At 42.2% G+C, this 21072-nt stretch overlaps 1 protein-coding gene across 1 annotated transcript in view; it reads left to right on the top strand.

Moving 5' to 3' along the window:
- Positions 1-21072, top strand: part of pcxb (pyruvate carboxylase b) — a 303687-nt gene that overhangs the window by 120090 nt on the left and 162525 nt on the right. The window contains exon 12 of the mRNA XM_080518797.1: positions 20701-20883. Within this exon, the coding sequence (XP_080374923.1) occupies positions 20701-20883 (183 nt within the window). The remainder of the gene's footprint in view (positions 1-20700; positions 20884-21072) is intronic.

The raw sequence follows: 21072 nt of genomic DNA, 5'->3' as shown, positions 1-21072 counted from the left end.
GACACTCTGCTCTTGTTTAATTTAATTTCACTGACTCCCCTCTATGTGGTAATCCCTAAATAAATGTTTTTCATTGCAATATTTCTGACATACTATGGCCCTTAATTCCTGCAATTTGTGAGGCTTTCTGTCAATAAAAGTTTAATACTGTAATATATATTTAACTAAACTAAGCTTAATTTCCATTGATTCAATTTTATATGGACATTACATAAATTATATTAGAGTGATAAAATAAAGTGGGAAAAAGTTACTGTCCTTTTATGAACCGACCTTTAGTTTTGTCATTGGCTCTTTGTAATTGGTACATCTGTCCGTTTCAGAGTAGGAGAGCTACAAAAGGGGAAACCTCACAATAGAAATGTTGAAAAGGATCAAAGTTGGAGAATCTGTTCGTGCTCATGTGCAGCTGGACCGATCAATGAGTGCCATTTTCATTAGCAAAAGAAATGATGCAGAGCTGTTACAATAGTAGGCAAAGATAAGAAGGCCTGTGTGTGATGCATGATACATTATGGCAGCAGCAGATCAAGGCTTCAGCAGGATGATCAAAGGGCTTTTTGTCCTTGTTAGAAAATAAAAGACCGGCAAGCACACACTGAAGAGACATCTCGGAGACTCACCCGTGCCATGCAGGAGGAAGGGCACGCCTCCACAGACGTTTACATTGCTGCACAGATATCAAGGCCTTCACACACACAAACACGCACTTATCTACCACGTCACCCATATCCAGTTTCCCATTATCCATCACAGGCTAATTCATTAGTTTCACTGATAAAAATGTAGCCCATTAATTCAACGATCCTTGGAGTGTGTGGGGTGTGTGAGAGAGAGAGATAGAGAGGAGAAAGAAAAGGTGAAGCAGGCAGAGGGGTTCACAAGTGAAATTAGACTGATTGAAAATTAATTTTGGAGAGGGCATACGCATGCAAATGACGATGTGCACATTTATGTAAGGGCACATGCCATGCTGTTCCATTTTCTAGGAGGCATCCCGCTGCTTTGGTGTCTTTTCAAGGCGGGCGCGCGTGGAAACGCGTTTGTTGTGTTGCAGAAGAGGGATTTCATGACGCCAACTTTGAAATGATGCAAAAAAGGACAGCTGAAAGTGTGCTATTTATACTAAGTGCTGCCCCTTTGAGGAGTAAATTTGTGAGTATACTTGGTGCGTGTGTGTGTGTGTGTGTGTGTGTGTGTGTGTGTGTGTGTGTGTGTGTGTGTGTGTGTGTGTGTGTGTGTGTGTGTGTGTGTGTGTGTGTGTGTGTGTGTGTGTGTGTGTGTGTGTGTGTGTGTGTGTGTGTGTGTGTGCAAATGAAAGAAAGGACAGACGGAGAGGAGTTGAAGCTGAAAAAAGTGGCAGGGTGGAGGTGAAACGGAGGCACATGACAGCGCGGCGGCTATAGTTCACCAAAGAGTAGTGAATGAGAGACATGCTAAGGAAGAGGAGATAGATGAGAGGATTTAAAGGGATAAAGCAGTACCTTAGAAGACGAGCACAAATGGCAGATAAGGAGAAACGTGAATAAGAGACGGGGGTGAAATATTGAAGACGCTTTAAAGACTGGCTCACCTCAATTGTTACATTTGAAACACGATTCAAGACCAGAAGGATCATGCAAATATAGAACTGTTTGATCTTTGTATTTATGTAAATCAACAGATCGTCCCGCAGAAGGGTGACAAATTGTGAATTTCAGGTCTGACTTGTACTCTTTTATGCTGGTGATCCATCGCTTGGGTTTTTACAGTTCTACATTCTAGAAAATGAGGTTTTTGTAAACTTAGTGACCGTCAAACAGGTCCAGGTGCTAAAAGAGACCTAGTACAAGTCGTCTTTCAGTACCAAGGTTGTCACGCCAAGTCCATTCAACTTTTATTCTTCATAAGAAGATATGTTTATAGCTGAGAATTAATATCATCAGGTGTAAATGTAAATAAACAACCAGGACCTTGGTAATGTTTCTCACATTGCAACGATCTAATTAATTCATGTGCTCACTCCTACAAACAGTTATGGAGGGAAAGGAAAAGAGCAAAACAAAACAACATATTGAAGCGCGAGCAAATGACGAGATTAAAGAAAATCCAGTGGGTGGTGTGAGTCAGCGTCACTCAGAAAATCCACCCAATCGAACGAAAAGGTCACTGAATCTTAAATCTTTAAGGCTGAGAAGAATTGTTCATGTAAATGGAGTTTCAACGCTCCGTCCGAAGAGAGGAGGGTGTTTGGGGCACGGTTCCCCGGGTGCTGGCTCCGTCTTCCATCCGCCATAGTGGGTTGGTGATGGTAAAACTTCGAAAGCCACATCATGTCGCTCCCTGGTTAACGCACGTAAAACTGAAACAGAGCGTGGTCCTGTCAGCGTCGTCTTCTCCTTGTCAGCTGTCAGCGTCTACCTTCCTGCCTGCCTCACACCCACGTTCCTCTGCGCCGTCCGTAACATACTATCCACGGTGCACTTTTAAAAGTAGTGTTTTCAAAAATAGATCTCAAGGATGATATTTCGATTCAAACCCCCAGATAATTCCTCCGCTCAGGCAGCATAGCAGCACATTTTGTTTTTAGTTTTTTTTTTTATCCCCCCCCCCCCCCGTTTGTGAACTTTACTGGAGCTCTTATATTTCCCCATTGCTCCATTCCACTGGGCACACTGGGTTATTGAACAGAATGACAAGAAGTTAAAATGGCTTGTAAAAACACCCCCCCCCCCCCAGATTCGGATAAATTTGTACAGAGCGGCAACAACCCTGCCCCTGTCGTGTCGCTTCTCTCCCATTCCTATTTAGTATTTAGTGTCTTTACCCTGCTTTTGCTTTGAGCTTTACTTTCATTCTCATTTTTCACTCTTGAGCCATTCATTTTAATCTATTCCTTCACTTTAAACTTGCATTAATGTTTATGTTGTTTATTTTTGTGTTTTCCTCAACACTTATATTATTCCTTTTCTACCCTCTTGCTCCACCTCTATTAAATTTTTCTTTTTTTTTTTTGCTGCTTTTGCCCCCACTGTTTGTTTGGCTAAGCTCTTCTGCCCTCGTCCTCTGGTTTTCTTTGTCAATTCCCCTTGCACCTCTCTTTCACTCCCTTAACTTTGCTCTGTTTCTGTCTGTCTGTCATGTATTTTTAATGCCTTTGAGAGCCGCGATCCTTTGGCACTTCAGTTTAGCTCGACAATAAAACAGCTGAACTCTTGTATGTTTTGAATAAGGCAGGAGAGGAAGCTTGGAATGGAGGCGACGGATTCAGGATTGAGCTAAAACGGGGACGAAGGTGTAATTAGTCTTGACGGGGAGAATAGGGGAGTCCAACACCTTGAGACAACTGGAAACAACACAATCACTTTGGGAAGTTTGCAACCAAACAACGCCTTCAGTTCCACTAATGGCTCGAAAGTGGTGTCGGGGTTCTCATATTGAAGATGTCCCTGGTTCATTCTGCTCTTGAATGTTCTCCTTGTGCACCGGTGAGTTTTCTCCCGGTTTCCTTCACAGTCTAAACACGTGCATTGGTGGTTAATTGGTTAATCTTCGACGTGTGTGTCCTGTCTATCACCCAGAGTCAACTAGAATTGCTTCCCAACACCCCAAAGTTGGACAAACCAGTGTAGAAGATGGATGGTGTCCACATATATCAGCAGTTTTTTTTTTTACTTTTGTGCAATTATCGTGTTTGGCGAGTCAGGACCAAGCATATACCTCGCGGAATACATCACAATGAAATATGCAAAATGCCTTTCTCGGGCAACAAAACAAATGACAGATTTGATTATTTTGTGCTGTTTATTTCCTCCCCAATGTGATAGATTGCTTTTTGATGGATGAATGGATGATTTTTAATGTGTGCCGGCTCACTTTGGAACATTATCAAACCAGCTGGCACACATTCACCTCATTCATATTCCCCATCTTGGAAACTGATGTAACCTCCATTCTTCCCCCGTGTTTGTTTCAGGCAACACTATAGCATCTCCCTTTCTGTGTTCTGTCAGTATAAATTATCATTTCCATTCTTTATTATTAGCGGTAACATTTAATGCAACCGCAGCTTATGGTGTCATTTGATTGGGTTTTTCTGTCGAGCCTATTTGCATTTAAATCTCAACTATGGAGTGTCTGTTTAAGAATGAGGATTTTCACTGTTGGTGGATGTACTGCTGTTTATGTTCTGTAGTCTCTGACAGCTTGTTAAATTTAATTTTCAGCTTGGTCTATTAGACCCTTTTCGTCAAGCGGCTCATCAATTAAGTCCTGTTCAGTAAAATGTTACATGGAGCCGATGTGAGTATATTGGTGCTCATCGTGTACGTTGAATGCTGCGTTGCAGACGAGGAACCCTTGTTAGAGCAACCCAGTGAGGGTGAGTTATGTTCAATAAATGAATTTAACCTACAAAAAAAAAATCGAACAAATTGAACCTTTCGATGAACTTTCTCTACTCGGTGGCCAAATTAGCCCAAAGCACTGTAGCAACCAACCCAATGCAGACAATAATGTAGTAAACGTTGCCATTTTAAATGCGATGAAGCCAATAACATAGCTTACCAACAGTGTAATACAAATATTTGAGCCAATTTTTCCATAATATTCTGCATTATTTTGTGATTTCTACTACTTTCAAAGCGTTGACGTGTAAAGCACATGTCGCGGTGGCCAGACAGCATCATCAAAAGCTGGGCTGGACAAAATAAATAAATAAATAAATGTTCTATGTAATATAGCAATTTACAAGTAATTACAGTTGATCTGTAATCAAGATGTAATTAATTTGACTTTCCTTTTCCCAACACGATGTTGTGCTTTCTTCTGTGAATTTCACTTCTAGAATGGGAACGGAGGGGCCACATCTGCTTCGGGCTTTAAATCCCCTCGGTTCGTTCCAAAATGCAATGCATAATTATGGCTGCATGTAAAGTACAACTCTGGGAAAAATAAAAAATAAAAAAGATCAATTGTGAAGTTATGAATATCATTTGTAATAAAGAAGACTCATTAAAAATAAACGAAGGAGGTAGAGGCAGCTGGCACAGAAATGGAGAGTGAATGAAGATGAATAAGGGAAGATATCCTATGAGGGGGAGATCAATACATTTGAAGTGACCTACTTACGAAGAATCTGACTCCGCGTTTGATGTCTTATTCCGGTAGAGAAATATAGAAGGAATAAATGCATGGGCAAAGCGACGGTGGGGGGGGGGGTCGTCCCCACCAGATTGTGTGGTTGTTGTGACGGTCTTTCCTTGTGCACACAAGTGAACGTAAACAATACATTGCCTTTCGTCTCCGTAACTGATTCACACCGGCATCACTTCTGCTTCCTTGAGTTAATGACAACACGATCGTGGTCCCGCAGGCCGGTGCTGGTCGGTTCCTACATGTCACCTGAACAATGCCAGAGGCCATTTTCCTGTATCGATAGTGTGCAATGAGACGGGGGACACAGGCCAGAAGAGATGACGCTCAGGTGGAGTCGCTGCACATTTCCCCAAATGCCTTGTGATTAAATGATTAATGGGCAGCGTGTTCACATCACTTCAGGATTCGGGCGCTCAACCCTGCAGCCGTTTCCAATCTCCGAACCCGGCTCCATTTTTTTGATGGCGCCGATTGCATCTTTGATAGTGAATATTGTCTCCCGTATCTTAAAATGTATCGTGACCTCTGGGTCTCCCTGCTGTAGAAATCACATTTTGGGAAGAAATTATTCCTCAGTCTTCAGCTCCTGAAAAAGGGCTCAAAATTCAGCGTGTTGCTGGATGCTGTCCGTTGCCAGAGTATGATTTCAAAGTGATTAAGTTTGAGTTTGATTTGCAATCAAGCACGCTTTGTAAGAAACTGACATGCTGCCGCTGTCTCCAGCAGTTGCCCCCCCCCCCCCCCCCCCCACCCCAATAAATAAATAAAATCCAAGTGATCAAGCGATTAGTCTCTATGCAGAAACTATTCTACAATGTTAATGCCGAGCGCAGTTCCATAGTATGCATTGTGTAACTCGTACAATTAGTGTATTACTTGGAGGGTAAAGTATCTCTTACCAAATGCTTTTCAGTTTAATCTTCTCAGACTGTGCTTGCCGACAGGTGCATTGATCCAAATGTTTGCATCGTGAAACTTTTTTTTACGCTAATTAATTCCTGAAGTGGAGTATTTAACAGTGTTGTGAAAGTTGGCTGCTTGGGTCAGGCACAACGTAACCATGGTCACAATTAAGCAGACGGGCCTAGAAAAACCCCAATTATTCTGATGACCTTGAGGCTTGCGGTTCACTATATTTCACAGCACTGCAGGTAACTTTGTTTTTGAATAATTACATTACGCTTTTTCTGGATTCGCCGTATGAAAAACAATCTGTTTACAATAATTGAAGCAGTTTCGTATTGCGGTCCCCGAACGGAGCCGTTTTTCTATTGACATTTGCAGGTTGTGCTTCAATTTCCGAAGATTATTCAGCATAATCATACTTGCATGAACGTTATTCATTTGCTTGAAAAGCGGAAAACACCTTGGAACGTGTTATTTTTACCTCAATGACGCTCGGATATTGTCCAAGTATAAATGAGGGGAAATATAAGATGCTGTGCAAAACGAATGGAGTTAAAGCGTTTAGCCGACACTGGGAACTTCAGCAGGCCGGTAACATGTGCCGCAATGTACAAGACAGAGAAGCAACAGGCAGTTCAAAGAAGTGAGGGGAAGCTGGCGGAATTAAAGAGCAGGCACTTTTAGATTAAGGGGGGAATAGGCATAGCCCGGAGAAGTGTTTGGCGTCGACATAGTGTGGAAGATAGGGAGTGACTTGGCGGCACTGATGGAAGTTGAAAGATGGTTTGAACTTTTGGGTGAGCCAGGAGGGCTGAAGGCTTCTGCCGCAGGGAAAGAAGTGCCATGTGAAGGGGAGGGGGGGAAAAATAGTTTTGCAAAAAAAAAAAAAAGAAGTCTTCTTTTAATACTGCACCAGCAGTAAAAAGTCGGGCAGAAGTTTGGAGGAAACGGAGAAGAAAACTGTTTCAGGTATTGAAGTCAGTTCAGTGGTCACAGGTAGTACTTAGAGTAATAATTCAGATACTCAACCACTTGTATATTTTACAGGAAGGCTAAACTTTGAACTGTAACTTAGGCTTACATTAAATTACAGTATTTTTTTTTATATATATTGTCAATTTAGTCTATAGTATATATTTAGTATGTCGACATAATCATGGAAATCCGGGTGGATTCATACAATTGTAATAATCCGAGCTGACATGTTTACATCTGCTTCCGAACTGATATTAAAAAAAGACCATGGTTTACTTGTTTTTCCCATGATTGTATGCCTTAAGTTATTTTAAAAGGTTATTTTGAAAAACATCTTGTTGAACTGATGAATCCTACAGCTTCAGAATTAGAAGTGTTGAGTCTTTATTAAAAAAAAAAAACTTTAAGTAGACTTTCTGCTGCTCCATCACTTCTGTTTTCTGATATATCTCTGATGTAAAACGACAAAATTAATCCGATTAACGGACATGCATGCACAAAGAAATCCAGTTGTGTCAATCAAACTGCTTATAATCACGAAAATTTTAAATTTTAATGCGTACGGAAACAAACTCATTGATGTTTTGGTAATGTTGCTCCTCGCTGTAGAGCTGTCGCTCTGCAAAATACCTTTCTAACATTCCTCGGTTTCACAGGCTAATTGTGAAGATTTTAATTGTTCACATTTTAATATCATATTACCGGCTCCAAGTAGGATTTATCTGAATCACATTTAATGAAATCTCCAATACAGACTAACGCTGTCGATTAGAGTATTTTCAATTTAACCTGTTGAAAAAAAGTAAAACTTTTTTGTTAACATGTATTCTTCTACATTTCCACTTCCTGTGGCTACGGCTGCTGCACACTCAAGATAGTGATGGAAAGGTAAAAGTGAGAAGACGATCTTGAATTCAACTATAATTGAAATAAATGGTCATTCACGAATCACCTGAGAGCAAAGCATTGTGGCGACTGAGAGGTTTGATCAGTGTCCGTTTGGGTCGAAGGGTTCCTAATAAATTTAATTTCTGCGCAGCAAAGGAGTGATTTTGTGTGTTAATTATAAGTTCCCAAATTGTGCACTTAATCTTAATTAATTACACTCACAATTGTGATTAATTACTGAATTTAAGAAATGACATTATACTCCTAGTATTAGACCTAAGGGCCCATTGATGCGTGATTTGAACAACATATGAGAGTCGCAGGGACTTCATTGTAGCCTTTCCGTCGTATCCCATGCTAGACGAGGATTCTTGCAGAGAGAGCCACGTTCAAACATCAAGACCGAAAATGCAACGCTTTTCCCACCGAGCCGATGCAAATTTGATGAGACTCTTCCCGGATTGGAACTTGTCATGTTTGATTTTGTTCTGCCTTGGCTCTCCGTCGACTGTTTAAACACGGGAGACACGGCGAGTCCTGCGGTGGGGCCGTCCGGGCTGAGACATGTGGGGACGGTGTGTGTGTGGAGTACCGTCCTGCGAGGAGGATTTGTTTGTGCCCGCTCATCCACATCCAGACATGTTGTCGGTTCAGAGTCGTATGTATCTTTCTCCTCTGGATGCCTTACAGCTGGAGGTCCATGCATCAAATATATATGCGAGTATGAGTGTGTGTTTTTGTGTGAGTGTGTGTGTGTCCATCCATCCAGCCCACCTCCAAGGCCCAAAACAGCTTGTGGTTCCTTCACAAACATCTGGTTTTGCTACCGTCTCTAATGGTTGCGTTGATCTTTAATACTACATGAGGGATAAAAGTGTGTGTGTTTGCGTTTGTGGTTGGACTACGTCTTTCATACCAAAACGTACACACACATCGGTGTAAGTTTTGGTCTGAAAGAAGACATGAACATTTTTTTGGCTGAGCTCTTTCAGCAGCTGGGCACTTAGTACTTTTTTTTCTTTTTCTTTTTCTAAGTAATGATAGAGGAAGGAGAAGGTCGTGGAGTAGATATATAAAGAGGAGATTAGGAGGTAATGTGTAATGAGAGAATACGTGTCTTGAGAAGGGAAGAAACTAGGGGGGAAAAAAGGAGATTTTAAAGTGAGGAAAGAGGATTTAAGAAAACGAAGATGGCAGGTGAAGAGTGAGAGGAGGAACAGAGACGAGCCAGAAGAAGACGGGAGCGGGGGGGGGGGAATAAAAGGCGACTGAAGAGAGAGAGTGGAAATGAGAGGGGAGCCGAGGAGAATATGAACAGAGGAAAATTACAGAGTGTTCTGAGGAGGAGTGGAGGCGAGGCAGAATGGGTGATAATTGATAGAAAATTCAGAGGGCGAGAAAAAGGGAGAAAATGAAAAGGAGGAGAGACTGGGAAGCAGCAGAGATCCTCTATTGCTCATTAGGGTCATTATACCTCCGTCTGGAACGCACACACACACACACACACACACACACACACACACACACACACACACACACACACACACACACACACACACACACACACACACACACACACACACACACACACACACACACACACACACACACACACACACACACACACACACACACACACACACACACACACACACACACACACACACACACACACACACACACAAACGCACACAGGATTGAAAGGAGAAGCCAATTTAGCCGGCTATCAAAAAACGAGGCTTTTGATGAAACGCCATGAGATACTGGAAAGAGGTTGGGTGTGCGTTGCGGCGTGTGTGCGTGTGTGTCAAGGCAGTTAGTTTGGGTGTAAATATGACTTTATTACGAAGGGGCCAAACATATTTTGCTCATTTGACTGGAATTGCCGTGCTGGTGGTCTGAAGTGTTCTAAAGTATGATTAGAGCCGTGCAAAAGACAGACGCAAAAACCAACACTCGAAGCCAAGAGGAGCCGACTGTAAATGAAGTAAAGAAGAATGACTAAATCTCAGGATGCCTTGGAGTCAGATGGAGTGGGAGAAAGAGGGAGAGTATGGTTAGATGACGGTTTCGTCGGAAGAGGAGGGGTGGTGGGGGGGCTGGAGGCTGTACAGAGACAGGAAATGAAGGTGAAATTGAAAGGGTAGCAGGAAAATTGAAACAGAGCAACAGTGGAGTGGCTTTGTTCTGGATTTAGGTGTTTGTACCACGGTTGCGGATTGCCGGACAAGCTGTGGACAAGCATGTGACGAGTGGAGGCACGATAAATGAAGAGTCCGCAGAACCTGAAAGGTTTCACAAGCACGGACGGGCATTTTGAGTTAAAAAAAATGTGTGGAGGGGATGTCTGAGCGGCGATGCATAAATCACATGCATCCGCACAGAAGGAATGAACTGAGTTTGGGGAAAATCTCTGCTTTGCCCTCTTTCGCCCTCACTAGGTGTTGATCCACATCGTTTCCCCATTCATTTGGCTGCATTCACAGAATGAAGGCAATTATACTTTAATATTAGCTATGCTGATGTCCAAGTAGTACATCTGAGCTTCAACAGGACACTCCTGTGTGTCGGTGGCTTCAGTAACACATCCTCAATAGAATTGTACATTTTATATCTTGTGGAATTGTAAATATCTCTAATGTTGAGCAGAAAAGGCGGTCACAGCACACTGACAGGCATTTGTTCATTTACACTGTTTTACACATGTCTTATGGTGGGTTTTTTTTTAGTCCCCCCCCCCCCTACTGATATCTGTTACAGAGACATTATCTTCTACCACTTTCAAAGGCATTTGCTCGCGGATGTGTACGTTTGGCGTGTTTGCGTATAAAAGCCGAGATGAGAGGCCACGTTCTGCCTGTTACTCGTTTCTATGCGTGGCTCCGCTCATCTGCTCCCCGTGCTGCACACAAACACATCACCGCATTATCCTCGCACAGTCACAGCCTCCAGAAGCATTCACTTCTTCACACTTGCATTTGACACTCGTATCGTCACCGTGCCGTCTGATATCAAGTGCTTTTCAAATCGAAGGTATCGGTTCAAAGTGTGTCCCTCTTTCTGCACTTTTCCCTTGCTTAAAGGACCCGGGAATCTCCATTCACACGTTCATCTCGTCCCGTCAGATTTTGTCGCTCATTATATTCATGCTTGACCAAATCCAATTTATCCGGATGCCAGCTAATCCAAAAATGTGACCGCTGTCTACTTTCCAATTTCATCGAGGGAGTACACACCAGCCCCCATTTTAGCTTCACTGCACTTTCTACCTGTGGATTTCAGAAAGGCGTTTAAGACTTTATTCATCATATTGAAGCCAAAATAGGATTGTTCCCAAAGTGCTTCGCTTAAATGTTTGATTCCCTTATGAGCTCCGCAGGTTGAGATTTAAAAAAATAAAAAAATAACAACAACCAAAAAGAAAAACCCCCGACACCCACACCCGGCTTCAACAGACTCTCACTTCAGATTCACTTTTCTCGTAACTCTTGTCACAACATTTTAATTCTCATTTTAATGGTCAAATAAAAAATCGATTTGAAAAAACTGCGCTTCACTAGAATTAATGATGGCTTTTCTCCCCATTATTATGATTTCTCTTCTTCGTCTTCATCTTTTTCTTCATCTTCTTCTGAAGCATCTTTTTTTGTTGCTTCTTGGGAAAATATCAACAGTTAATAAATAAATAATACTTTTACCCTTATTTTTAATGTTAAATACGTTCTGTATCACGTCAAAACTGTATTTTTGTCGCACTTTTACTACAAAAGAATGCGGCTCAATGTGCTTTACAGGTTCAAAATAAAAACGGGAGTGAAACCCACCCATCCGCTCATGTATGACTCGCCGGCGCCTCTTTTAATCTCAGCTGTAAAAACACATCCTAGTTGGAATCTGCGATAAACAAACTGGCTCCGGGGGATTGTGACAGCACATCCAGAGCACATTTCAATCCGGCATGTTGCAGTTACACGATACAGACATGCATCCCAGTCAACAGAGACCGCCTGACACCCGCTTTGGAGGGACATAAGTAATTAAGATCTGGAGATGGGCAGAGTTTTTCCACGGCTGCACATAAACCATCTCTGATATTTCCTTGGGAGCCAACCCATTTACACATTTAGACATCGAAGAAAAAAAAAAAAGCAGAGAAGACGCTTCAGACGCACAGACGAACCCAAACCAGTGACCAAGTTGTGAAGTTTGTGACAGTTTCTGTGTCAAATGAGTGAGAAGGACTTTTTGCTTTGTAATTTTTTATAACTACTTTGGTGTGCATTGGAAAAATAAAAACTGTCCCAGTTCCTGTGGGTTTATTTTCTCTTCTCATGAAAATGATGTAACCCATATGATAACGACTGGCCCGTAAACATAACAGTATGCTTTTCAGGCATTAGTTTTTGCTTGTCAAAAGTGATTACCTGCAAGCACGCTTTGTTTTTTTTTCCCCGTCGTCACTTCTGTTCTTGGTCTCACTTCTCTTCCTTCACCTCTCATCTCGCCTGTAACCCCTCTCCCTGCCTCCACTCATCCACACAGGCCGACTTCAAACATTAACATGGCACATATTCTCTCCTCCGCTCGACTCCTGTGTGTTATTCCGTCTCTTTTCCTTTATTACTCTCTTTACCTCTGTGTGCCTCTGCCTCTCCGTCTGCTGCTCTCCCTCTCTAATTGGTGCACTATCAGTCGGAGCTCCCGATATCGCTGTCGCTTTCAGTCTTTCTGCTTCGTTCACTGAGCTGACAGCCTTTTGTGTTGTTTCGCCATTTCCTCTCCATACATTAGCTTCAAGTGTGTGTGTGTGTGTGTCCTGCACTTCCAGCACTATAGATATGCTAAACCTGACAAAAGAGATTAAAGAAATACAACTAGGTAGTGACAGGGAAGTCAGTGAGGAAGGTGAAAGTCATTGAGAAGGTGAGTGGTTTGTGAGGAGGAAGGGAGAGATAAATGAGTCTGTATAGTGAGGTCTCATAGTGGAGTGGATAAAGAGAGGAATGAAGTTAATGGTTAATGGCTCGAATAGTGTCCTGGAGAGTTTTCACTGTTATTACAAAAGCAAGCTAACTGTGAAATCTGATCCTGGGTCCACTTAAGGAGCCTGAGGATTTGACTTGGTCCGTTACGACCACATCCCCTAAACGACTTGAGAAAGTATCAAGGGTCTTACTCATCCAATGGTTGAGACTAACTAAGACCCACAATCGAGGGTATTTTACCCCCTTGGCTTCTTAATGTTCTTTGCTGCCTCAAAAAAGTGAGTGAGCTGAAATATGAAACTACACTTTGTCTTCAGCCCGCAGCAGTTTGGTAATTCAGTGAGCCATTTATCATCTGAACACACAGTGATCGTTGAAGTACAAATTTGACGAGGCTGAATCAATTTCTTCAAAGGATGTTTCCAGAATTAAATCTCTTGTTAAACCTCAAATTGAAGGATCTGTTTGAGGGCTACAGTAAATTCGCAGTCTCCAGTTTGCAAACACAGGGATGGCATTTTTAAATCGTTGGCCCTAAAACATGTTTGAAATAAGATTCCTCCCAGAAACTCAAAACAGCAACTATAATAATGGCGGGAATCAGCTACTAAAATAGTTTAACCTGGAAGTAACTGGTAATATAAAGGGAGGGAACTTCAGTACGAAACACCGATATGCAGAGACGATAAGGATGTAAATAAGACACAGCTCATCAAGGGGAGACACAAAGAGGAGGCAACAAACGAGTGATAATACTCGACCAATATTTTAAACATGGTGACATATAAACTAGAACCTAGGTAAACCAGAGCAGAAACATGGTGGGTAAAATAAGAACAATATAGTCTGTGATTTAAACGTAGACTCCACATGAAGCATCAAATAATATCCCAGAAAAGTTTATTTCCCCTGCAATTTATTTGCAAAAACTCTGAGAATCCCTGGGCTCCAAACTTCTAATAACCAAGCATTTGTCACCTGAAGATATTTGAATAAACTGTATATTATGAGGAGTAATGACACAGAAAATCAAACCTCTGTTCATTTATGCCACTGGTTTTTGGTGGAGTCTGTGTAAAAGCAGCGTAATGACGTACTTTATCATCATGGACAGACACCTAACTATTCACAAGTTTGATCAATGATACCAAGTCACCAATCCACTGTGTTTGATAACTTTGTAATTCTGTAATTTTCAAAAAAAAAATTTTTTTAGATTTATTACACTTGCATGGTCCAATATTTGGGCTGGTTTAGTGGAACAGTGCAGGTCCCATTTTCCTCCTGTTTGATTATTTGTTTCAGTTTCGATTTTGTTCACTATCCACCACACATTCGGTTCGAGGAGCCCTGAAATGCATCCAAGACCCATTGTCACGCTGTTGTATTTTCATTTACTTTATTCTAAAGACCGCAAAGGCAGGCCGGGCAGTGAGGATTTGCAATGTCGCCATGGCAGAGCAGCGGTATTTCATAAGCTATAAGAGAAATACACTGTTGACCTATGCTGCAGAGGGAGTGGAGGAGAGCTTGAGTGCTATACTTCAAGCACTCCAAAATTGGAGCGGGCAGTGTGGCTCAAGGTGAAGCAGGGGTGAGACTGACTTTAAATGAAAGTGCAATGTCCCGCAAGTAATGACATCTGTAGTGAAAATCCACCTTGAGACCGATTCTGCATCTTGGAAATGTTTTGATAGGACAGCTTGCACCGAACTGGAAGCCCTGGAAACGTGAGCTTATGCACCGAGTTTCGTACGCCTACTGTGTGTTCCGTGTCTATAATAGAGATGGAAACACTTTGTTGTTGCATAGTATTTGATATTTTGCTCATTTTCTTACATTTATAAAAAACAAAAGTCAAACATACCCCATATACACATAACCTATATACAAAGACATGTGTGTGTATCTAGCGACCTATTGATTTATTAATCTACATATCTGGCTAGATATGTGTAAGTAGATTCAAAGATATCCTGTAGATGCACATACTCGGACATGTGAACACCCACCCACACACACACACACACACACACACACACTGGAGAGAGCAGACAGCGTGAGACAATGACACGGCAAAAATGTGAGGAAAGAAAGTGTGCCGTTCTTGTTATACAGCGCCCTGGGCTGAAAGAAGCTGACACCTTGATTTCAATTATTAACGTGGTACTTGGCTTTTCATTCACTGCTGCCTGTACGCTCTTTCTTTTCTCTCTATCTCTTTGTGGCGCTGAGATTTTCAGAAGCAGTGCTTGGGTTTGAGTCCTCATTGATTAAATGTGATAAAGGTGCCGTCTCGTCTCTGCGGGATGTTGCTGCGCCCCCATTCTTCTTCCATCGATATGCCCCGAGCTACAGCGAGCACGCTATTCACATACTGTATATTCATATATTCACAAAAGCGTGGCATGAAGGTCCACTACTCCTCATTAGCACATGGCGGCAAGGCGTAGATATGGAAATCCACAACACCGCCTTAATGAGCACAAAGCGGACAAGAATGTGTTGTTCACCGGGGCTAATTGTTGGAGATTTTTCTCAAACAAGGCACCGGGTGAGAATTGGTGCAGTGATCGAGGACATTTCAGGTTGTGTTTTCGCAGTGTGAGAACCCCCCTCCGGCCGTGAATTATCTGCGTTAGTTTTTATTTGTGTTGCCCTGTACAAGCGACTCCCGTCTCAGTGGTTCCTGTAACTGAGGCTCGGCCCCGCAAGGTTTGTGCTTTTCAGCCCAACTCCGTACCCCGTATGTACGTTTGTTCACCGAAGTGTAACAACAAGCATCTTTCGACGCTGCATGTTTGATTAGTCTCCCGACCAAGGCGCAAAATTGATTCAAAAACAATACTACCCCTCAGTTAAGTGATCGCAATTTCCTCTGTGCGTACATTTGTGTGTGCACATGTTTTATAGCTGCCTGCTTTACTGCCGCCCTGTCCATCTTAATGCACGTATTCTCATGCAAATGTATTCACCGTGTTGGTTCTGTGTGTGCACGTGGTTCTCTGGGACCGTGCAGGTATTCTTCAGGTGGCAGAAGGCTGTAGGCGTTGGAACACAATCCTTCTGCGAGAGATTAAGTTGCATTTTAAAAATTTCCCGTGGTTTCTCTGATGTTTGCCTCTCGCTGCTGTCTGCCCGGACATGGAGGTAATCTGTGCCGTTCAGAGATGTCACAAATTCAATTTTTGTCAAATTGCTCCAACAAAAATAGAAGGAGCTTGTGGGTGAGAGTGAGTTTGACTACCGAATTAGACGTAGTGGTTAATAATGTGGGTAGTTTTTTTTTTTTGTTTTACTCCCACAGTACACACACATGTATTTGAGGTTAAGTGGTGACTTTAAATTGCTGGTAGATGTGGATGTGAGTGTAGCAACCTGTCCAGAGTGAATCCATCCTCCGCCCATTATCCGCTGGCGTCGACTCCAGCCGTACAGAATTTAGATAGATGGATCTCCTATTCTCAGCTGAGGCGTTTTTTTAAAAAAGGACACGCGATGTCGCAGTGGCTTTGACCCGTAATCTTTCTTTCCCACGATCCAATCATCTAATCTGTGGAGGTGGTGTGATCACATCTTCTGATTTTGAAGAAATTCCTCCAAGGCATTTGGGATGTACCGCGGTCCAATATAACAGATAAATAGACAACTTAAAAACATAATGCCTCAGGCATGTGTTTATCAGCAAAAAGCACACAAAGGAAGAGCAATTACTGTTTTCACTTTTGTCTAGTTGTTTAAAAAGAAATAAAGATGTTCCTGGTAACTATTTCATTATATCTCTCCAACATCCCACCGTGCTATTATAAAGCGTTAGTCGACTTGAGCCCTGCCATAAGGAGTGGGATTTTGCCGTCTGACAGCTCCGTAGCCTCGACATTTGCATATTATGCAGATGCTTTGTGAGACTAACTGGTGCTTCATTGATTCCTCCTGTGATCTGCGTCACACAAATTGTGTTTTCAGATGCTGGACATTGGGAGTAATCAGGATAAACCCTGGACATCTCGCCATCCTATTACAACACAGAAACGCAAACGCACACAAGAGTACATTTATACGTCAGGCTTCAGTGTCTGCTCTGCTTTTAAAGCAGTACTACCTCAATGATCTTTGAGTTTGATCAAATTACTTGCTCATAACACACTTCACAAAATCACCACTTACCCCAAGTCCAAGCGTCTGTGTCCACCATTCTGGAGAAACTAATTGAAAACGTCTCAATCACCAGTCACCTATATCAGAATGGAGGTTGTGTTTGTGGAAGTCATTTGACATTCGAATGTACATTTAATAAGCTTTTTTTTTTTTCTGTATCTACAGACTCTTCATTAAACAGCTTGAACTGTCATATCATGCGCTCACACCTGCCTAAAATGCCAAATAGAAACCATAATTCACATTGACAGTAACCGTCTGGCCGTAAGAACAAAAAAACAGCCTCTTTTTTTTTTTTTTTTTAAAGCATGCATCTCTCACACAGCCCATGAAATATTTACCTATTGTCATGTTAGCTTGGCATCCGGTCGGTTAACACATTGACTTGGCATGGAGCGTTCCCAGATGTGCGTCTCTGTATGAGGCTGAAGGGTGCCGTCCCCCCCCCCCCCCCCCCCCCCCCCCAACAGTCTCAGGAACTTTACAAGAACAAGTCATGGACAAAGCCGGGTTGCCAGGGAACAACATTGCCTTTGAGCTAATCACCGATCCTACGTCCTGTCTTTGCATCACTTAGCCAGATGATTATGCAGCAAGGTGCAGCGGAAAAGAAAAGAAGCCTTGATGCACCGTCAACTCCTGTGAAGTCTGGGGAGTAAATAAGTGAAAGAGTAGCATCACTAAACAATGTTTAGTGCTTTCCCCCCCCCACCCCCCAGGGGGACCAAGCAGTTTGAAATTAAATAACAGCGTGCAAACTAACCCTGTGCAGCTGTCAGCCGGCTCGTCAGTCACTTTAATGCTACAGCCTGCACTAACAACGGCGTTGGTTTATGTGGAGGCTTGACCTGCGGTACCGAGGGTGAAGGGAAACTATTTTAAAAAATATTGCCCGTTCCCAGTAAAGAGGGTTTTAACGAGACGAGGTGGGAAGCAAACAAAGCGTGGATTTTCCCCCGGGGTGTTTTGCACAGAGGAGAGTTGGCAATTGCCTCAAGACCCGAGAGCCCCATTGGCAACACCAGTAAGCCTTAGTCAGCAAAACATCGCCCATCCAAAGCTCTGTTAGATGTTATTTCTTCTTGGAAATAAAAACTCTGATTCATTTAGTGAGCTGTTTTATATAATACAAGCTTTTAGTGTCTGAAGATTTATTGTGTTTTTGGAAAACGCTGCAGAAGCACCAATGTCCTAATTGATATGCTTGAGGAACGTGAATAACTCCTGAAGACATTCGATACACCAACTCTTATTGTTAGTGAACGAGTGGTAAAGGCGATTCTGCAGAAATTCATGAACGCTTCACGTCTGTTTCAAACATCTTTACCAGCATCCAATACATTCTACACTATTCACAGGGAAATTCCTCTGTCCTTGACTTTTCAATGCCAAATCATAGCACAGCAGCCGACCTCTTTAATATTCAGGGTCTGTTCTGTTGATATCATGTTCTTCAAATGTGAAGCCCGCCCTGTGATTGATAACAATTTATTCTATGCAGAGTTGTTCGCATTCATATCAGAAAGTGCCAGGGTGGAAGTTTTCAGATCTACTTCAGGAGCACTTGGAAGTGCTGATGACCGGCCCCAAGCTTTTCAAATCAAAGGCGGAGTGGTGGGCTTTATGAAAATCACAACCTGCAAATTGGGGCTTTGGGCCTTGAATCGGCGTGTTGCTCAGGTGGGGAGGCACCGACCACGGGCAACACTCCCGCTTCAGCATCTCATTTATTTACACTTCTGTGTCGGTGCCCACTTTGTCACTCCTTGAAAAAAAAATCGAAACCGCTGAAGATGTTTCTGTGAATAAGCTATTATTTGAAGTATCAGAGCAAAAGTGAAGAATACACGAATATATGTACATTCAGTTTTCTTCTCACCGAAGTGGAAGTTTTTTTTTGTTATCGTTAGCTGTTAAATGTGTTTAATATTATTATTATTGTTATTAATTATATTATTACTATTATATCGTTATGTTAAGGTCATGTATTTTTCCCTCTTCCTTGAGGCTCATGCAAAATGATACGTGATTAATGTAGATTAAAAAAATGAATGGTATTTAAGTGTAATGAGTCAGAATTGATCCACAACAACCTCGCGATTACATTAGTAAATGAAATGTATGTCTTCAAGAAAATGAGATTTGTGCTACAGAACATGTGTCCCAAATCGGGGACGACTAATAAACAGGACCTTGTATTCGGATCAATATTGCAATTAGGCAGACGTTGAAGCGAAAAGGTGCACGAGAAAGCACGGATGAATGTTGAGTTATAGTGTTGGTTATGATTCTGTGCAGCTCATATCACCGCTCATATCATCAGTGTGGCACGACATTGTTCTAATTACAATTTTGACTCGTCTTTCTGTCCCGGCCCTCGAGGGGCTCCATATGTTGTAGTGTTGGACACTCCTCGCTCTGCTCTTCACATCTCCTCTCCTCCCTCTCTGCTCTCTTGCCAAGTGGTTTGGAGCAGTTCAGCTCTTCTATCTCTCGCTCATCACATGCTTGTTTTCTCACCCTCTCCTCTCCCAGACTTGCCCCTCTTGTACATTAGGCTGCTATTGTCTTCCGCATGCAGGTTAATTTTTGCTTACAGCGCCGACTCATAAAAGATTCAATGCTTTGCCCACATTACAATCAACTTGCTCAGAAGAACAAGTGAGGGGTGAGGATTGCTGCACTGTTCCGCTTAAACATTGATATTGTTTTATTTGGTGCTTCAGCAGAAGCATGCAAAGTGTGCTCAAATTATTAATGCGCATTTATGTCGATTTTATTCCACTCTCGCAATCTAAATTAGGAAATGGAAAGATGAAAAAGAAAAAGATGTGACAGAGGTCAAGAGTTTTGTTTGCGCGCCCCCTCTGAGCCATCAAGGTCCTTTTTTTTTGTGCAACCAGTTCAAATATTTCATTGCAAGCACTTGTGTCATCACTGCTTTATGAATACAGCTGATTTATTGAGGAAAAATGACTCACATATTTGTTTATCCTCCTGGAAAAAAAGAAAAATTGAAAATACGCATGTGCTTGCATTTAAAATATGCGTTCACTTGGTTTACTGGACCTTGAAGGATAAAAATAACACACACTCAAATGAAGGTATTTCTTCTAAAAGCTAGTTGTGCAAATGTATCTTTTTTCCCTCTCTACTGCAGCAGAGTCCAGTTTAATGAATATTTCACCAGAAGAGTGTATGTTATGTTTTATTTTTCCAAATTTCGCTTGCAATTTGTGTTCACTTGTTATTAATGAACAATTACTCTCCACACTTTTCAGACCTCCTATTCAGAATGTTAAGTTGTACCAAAAACATTAATAACAGAAATAACGTAAATCAAATAACTACTTGGGGGACAAATGTTTTCCCTCAAGCTACATTTTCTCACTATGCTTTTCACAATGCTTCTGAGACATCCTGTGCTTTCTCTCTGTGTTTAATTTCCATGTTTGTTTGTTTTTTTTAATTCTTACGAAGATGCAGTGATTTCATTAGATGCACTTATCATGAGTTTCAAGCGTTTCCATCTGATGGTTTCGATAAGTTCGGCTGTTTCCCATTCAAATGTGTTTTTATTCCGGTTCCCCTCTCATCTATGCAAAAAGCATGAATTTTATTCACCCTGTTCCATCGTTGTTGTTCTTTCCAGGTCTTCAGAAGTGGTGAGGGCATGGGGATCCGTCTGGACAGCGCCTCAGCCTTCCAGGGCGCCATCATTTCTCCGCACTATGACTCACTGCTGGTGAAAGTCATCGCCAGTGGAAAGGACCTGCCGACGGCGGCCTCCAAGATGAGCCGAGCCCTGGCCGAGTTCAGAGTGAGGGGGGTCAAGGTAGGACGTTCAGACTCGGCTGCTTGATGGTGCACCGGAAACAAAAAGGGCGTGCGCACACTGTACTGTGCAGTGATTTAAGGCAAGCATGGAAAAATGCAAAAGTGCTCCATTGCCACACAAGGTGAATACCCCAAATTGATGTCCAGGCTTTGGGGGGGTCACTGCAAAGTGTGAATATCCATTTAT

Source organism: Blennius ocellaris (assembly GCF_963422515.1).
Source record: "Blennius ocellaris genome assembly, chromosome: 23".
NCBI lineage: Eukaryota > Metazoa > Chordata > Actinopteri > Blenniiformes > Blenniidae > Blennius > Blennius ocellaris.
The sequence above is the reverse complement of the archived record's forward strand: the minus strand, read 5'-3'. Positions and strand labels throughout refer to the sequence as shown.